Here is a 4326-nt window from a genome sequence, read left to right on the forward strand (position 1 = left end):
TTATTGATAAGAGACCATTAAGATTTTCATACCCCTGATGCTATCATGAAAAGATAATACAATCTCTGTGGAAAATAAATAAAGTCGTTTGATAACACTTGTCATTGAGTTAAACATTTCTGTCACGAGTTTTGGAAAACACGAAGACTTATTAATTTTGGATTAAACTTTTAAGGAATTTGTTTTGTTTGTATTTAAGAGCACAATGGGTTAACTGTGCTGTGTTCATCACGGGTATCGAAATCCCGTTATAAGCCCACAGACGTACCGCCGAGCTACTGGGGGCTTTTTAAGAAATTAGAATTTGCGAATATTTCTACTAGTGAGCTACAATAGCAAATAAAGACATATATTTATATATTTATCGTCCCCTCCCCCTAATGATAACAAAAGAGTTACGTGTAAGTAAAGTAATTAATAGTACTTGCTATTTGCACACAAAATCTTTATTTATTTTTGTTTGCGTAATACATAATTTTATGATATTCAAAAAGTAATTGAGATTTCTGTATCATTTTATTGTTCAATAGTGATTTCTTTAGTGTAGAATTAGTGAAAGAAAAATTTATATTATTTTCCAAATCTCATGTAGCCATAGTCATCAGTTTTTTCTGCCGGACCACTTCTTCCAAATCTCAGGTGGCCATAATCATCAAATCTGTGAGATGGTGCTTGTAAATTGTCTAAATCTCCGTCTTCAAAGTCTGTGATGCCTTTATCAGGTAGAAGGTTTTTTTCGTCTTCGTCTTCTTTTACGCTAGTGTGAGGGTTTGAATCACTGGACTGCACAGTAAACCTGTTTGTGTTAGGTTGTAGCAATGTGTAGCCACGGGCCTTGTTGATGTAAGGGATGACCAGTTGAGCTATTTTCTGAAGTTGAGAAGGTATTGAAACCGGAGTTGAAGACGTAGCTGACACGGAAAGGTAAAGAACAGAGACAAGGGCAACCCAACAAGCAGTCTTCATGTCTTTTTGACTTTCGTCTGAAAATATAGTCTAGTTTTAAAACGAAGCTGATGGACGGAGATATAAGCAAACTAGTCAGTTAAGTCAGAAAAATTACAAAAAAAGCAAGCAAGATAATTATACTTCCCTGAGTTTGATCTCAAACATGTGTGTGTGCAATTACAAAAAAAAAATCAAGCGAGATAATTGTGCTAATATCTCGTGAGTTTGATCTTAAATTTACGTATGTATATAATTAGTAAAAATCAAAACTAAACGTTGTAATATTTATCGAAAAACTTTCGTGTGTGCTCTTTGACTATTCGATTTTTTTTGCTTACAAAATAGGTTATATTACGTCCAAAAGTACATAAAGTTAGCAAAGAAACTTCATGAAATAAAAATATTATCTTTGGCTTTATAATAATCACAGACAAAAAAGTTATATGTTGTTTTTGGTGATGATTAAGAAAGATATCGATTACAATGTATAAAAGTGGTGGAACGAAAGAAAAATAAGAAGCAAATATATTTTTGTAATAAATTAGCCGTCTGTGTATACTCTATTTGTTCTCACGTTATCCATACGTCCTATATTTACGTTTGACAACGGGTCGAAACGGGCTTGAAAAAGGGAAAGAAGGTTTGTTTGTAATTAAGCACAAAGCTACACAATGGGCTATCTGTGCTTTGTCCACCACGGGCATCGAAATCCGGTTTTTGGCAATATCACTGTGCAGACATATTGCTTTGCCACTGGGAGGGGTAAGGGGTAAAATAAAGAACTTATTTAAACACTTGCAAATTTATTTAATTTAGTTTCGGTGATCTTGCTTTATGAAAATATAGAAAATATACTGCCCCCAGTGGCACAGCGGTATGTCTGCTGACTTACAACGCTAGAAACCGGGTTTCGATACCCTCGCTGGGCAGAGCAAAGATATTCCTTGTGGAGCTTTGTGCATAATTAAAAACAAAACAAGAAAATATACTATACTCTATTTAAATTTTACTTAATGTTCCTACCTAAATTATACATTTTGTACATTAAATTTGTACAGCTTCTTTTTAATAACTTACACTATATTTGTCATTTCTGATGTAAACATGGAATATAGGTTTCTTATAAATGTTTTAGTGATACGCCCCCAGTGACTCAGCGGCATGTCTGTGGACTTACAACGCTAGAAACCGGGTTTCGTTACTGGTGGTGGGAAGAGCACACATAACCTATTGTGTAGCTTTATGCCACATAAAAGTTTAGTGACATATATATTTTTCAATGTCTGGAATTGCAGTAAGGAATTCATAACATTTCTATTAATTGATTAATATTACTTAAAAGTCACGGTAAGCTAGAAGTAATTACTTTTAAAACTTATTTTGCTGGACAAAAGTGTACAATAAACTGAACAACTGTTTTCAACAAGATTGAATAGTTGAATATGTCAACGGTTACAACATTAAATGTTATTTATGTCAAGAGCTACAACATTAAATACTATTTATGTCAACATCTACAACATTAAATACTATTTATGTCAACATCTACAACATTAAATACTATTTATGTCAACATCTACAATATTAAATACTATTTATGTCAACATCTACAACATTAAATACTATTTATGTCAACAGCTACTACATTAAATACTATTTATGTCAACAGCTACAACATTAGATACTATTTATGTCAACATCTACAACATTAAATACTATTTATGTCAACAGCTACAACATTAGATACTATTAAATAAATAGTTGATTATGACTAATAACCTATTTAATAAACAATTTTCAGCAGTGATAGACTAGAGGGAAGGTAGGTAATCAACACCATGCACCTCTAACTCTTGAGCTACTCTTTTACGAATAGTGGGATTGAACGAAACATTATTACGCTCCCACGGTTGAGAGCATATTCGGTGGCGGTGATTCGAACACGCAATGCTCAGATTGCGAGTCAAGCGCCCTAACCATCAGGCCATACACATATAAATTAGGCTTTTGTATGAATGTTAGGTTTTTCATAACACACAGACAAAAATTCTGCAAGTCACTCTGAAAACAACAATATTTGATTGCAAGCCATATGTTCTTGCAAGAAGTCATCACAAGAGAAATAAAAAATATGTATAAGTTTACCTCTATTATTATTATATGCTAAAATAGAGCATTGAAGACAATTACCCAATCTATATTCTTGAAATTTTAAGAGTTATCTCCATTTTTTGTCAATTAAAATAACTAGAAGGAGGGTATTGTTTTTTGTTTTTTAAACGCAAGCTACAAATCAGTCAAGAGATGACAGAGCTATGAGCTAAAAGTTTGTACTTGAAAAACAAAAACTCAGAGCCGTTATACCGCGGCTAACAGAATAACATTGTTATACCGTTACGAGTAAATGTGTCTTTATTAAGAAATACTGGAAAAAAAAGAAAGCTTCTGGTTGAATAAGTCCTTAATCGAATGTGTTTGAACACAGAATTGTATAAAATCCTGTAATATTTGAAATAGAACCCATCGGGTTTAGCTGGCAGATCCAGGATTACAATCATTTATCTTAAATTTAATAATTTGTTGATATAATTACATCTGAAACAAAATTAAGCATTTTTCGTAAGCTCAATAGCTCGAAACGAAAGCGTTATAGTTTGATTGCTTTTCAAGATATATGTATTCTATGAATGCAAATGTGGACAGCTTCAGACGTTATTATGTATCCTTTAAGTTCCCCTAGTTAGGCAACGGTAAGTTTTTGGACTTACAAGTGCTAAAATCCGGGATTCGAACCACCTCGGTGGACACAACAGATAGCTCAATGTGGCTTTGTTCTAAAGCCAAGCAAAACCGCTATACATTTCTTACTTTTTTTTTATTGCAGCTTCACGAAAACCACTTAAAATCTTTTTTAAGCTATTTTCTAATTCAATACTTAAAATAAAACTTGTTTGTTTTTGAGAGAAAAGACACATTAAGCTATCTACTGTGTCCATCGAGGGGGCTCAAATCCCGGATTTTAGCGTTGTATGTCCGTAAACTTACTGTTGTCCCATCGGAGGACAAGATGAAACTTATGAATTTCATATATCCTAAATTGTTTCACAGAACTATCTTAGGAAAGTCTTGGCTAGCAAGGGCTTAAGAATAGTGTATCTACATTATATGGATTTTTAGCCGCGTCATAGTAGCTCATATTACGGCCCTGGGTTGTTTTTTTTTTCAAGTTCAAACTTTTAGCTCATAGTTCCGTCATCTCTTGACCGATTTGAGATCTAATTACAGTTTTGGACTCAGAAGATCAAACACTTTACCACACCCAAGGTCTCATAGATTAATTGACTCTAATCCTGCCTAAAAGAATTTCATGTGTCGCGG

General features: G+C 33.3%; 1 protein-coding gene across 1 annotated transcript in view; it reads right to left on the reverse strand.

Annotated features, from left to right (window-relative positions):
- Positions 1 to 450: 450 nt before the first annotated feature.
- Positions 451 to 4326, reverse strand: part of LOC111088983 — a 5093-nt gene continuing 1217 nt past the window's right edge. The window contains exon 2 of the mRNA XM_022400484.1: positions 451 to 983. Within this exon, the coding sequence (XP_022256192.1) occupies positions 571 to 983 (413 nt within the window). The 3' untranslated portion in view covers positions 451 to 570. The remainder of the gene's footprint in view (positions 984 to 4326) is intronic.

Source organism: Limulus polyphemus, unplaced genomic scaffold (assembly GCF_000517525.1).
Source record: "Limulus polyphemus unplaced genomic scaffold, Limulus_polyphemus-2.1.2 Scaffold4925, whole genome shotgun sequence".
Classification (NCBI taxonomy): Eukaryota; Metazoa; Arthropoda; class Merostomata; order Xiphosura; family Limulidae; genus Limulus; species Limulus polyphemus.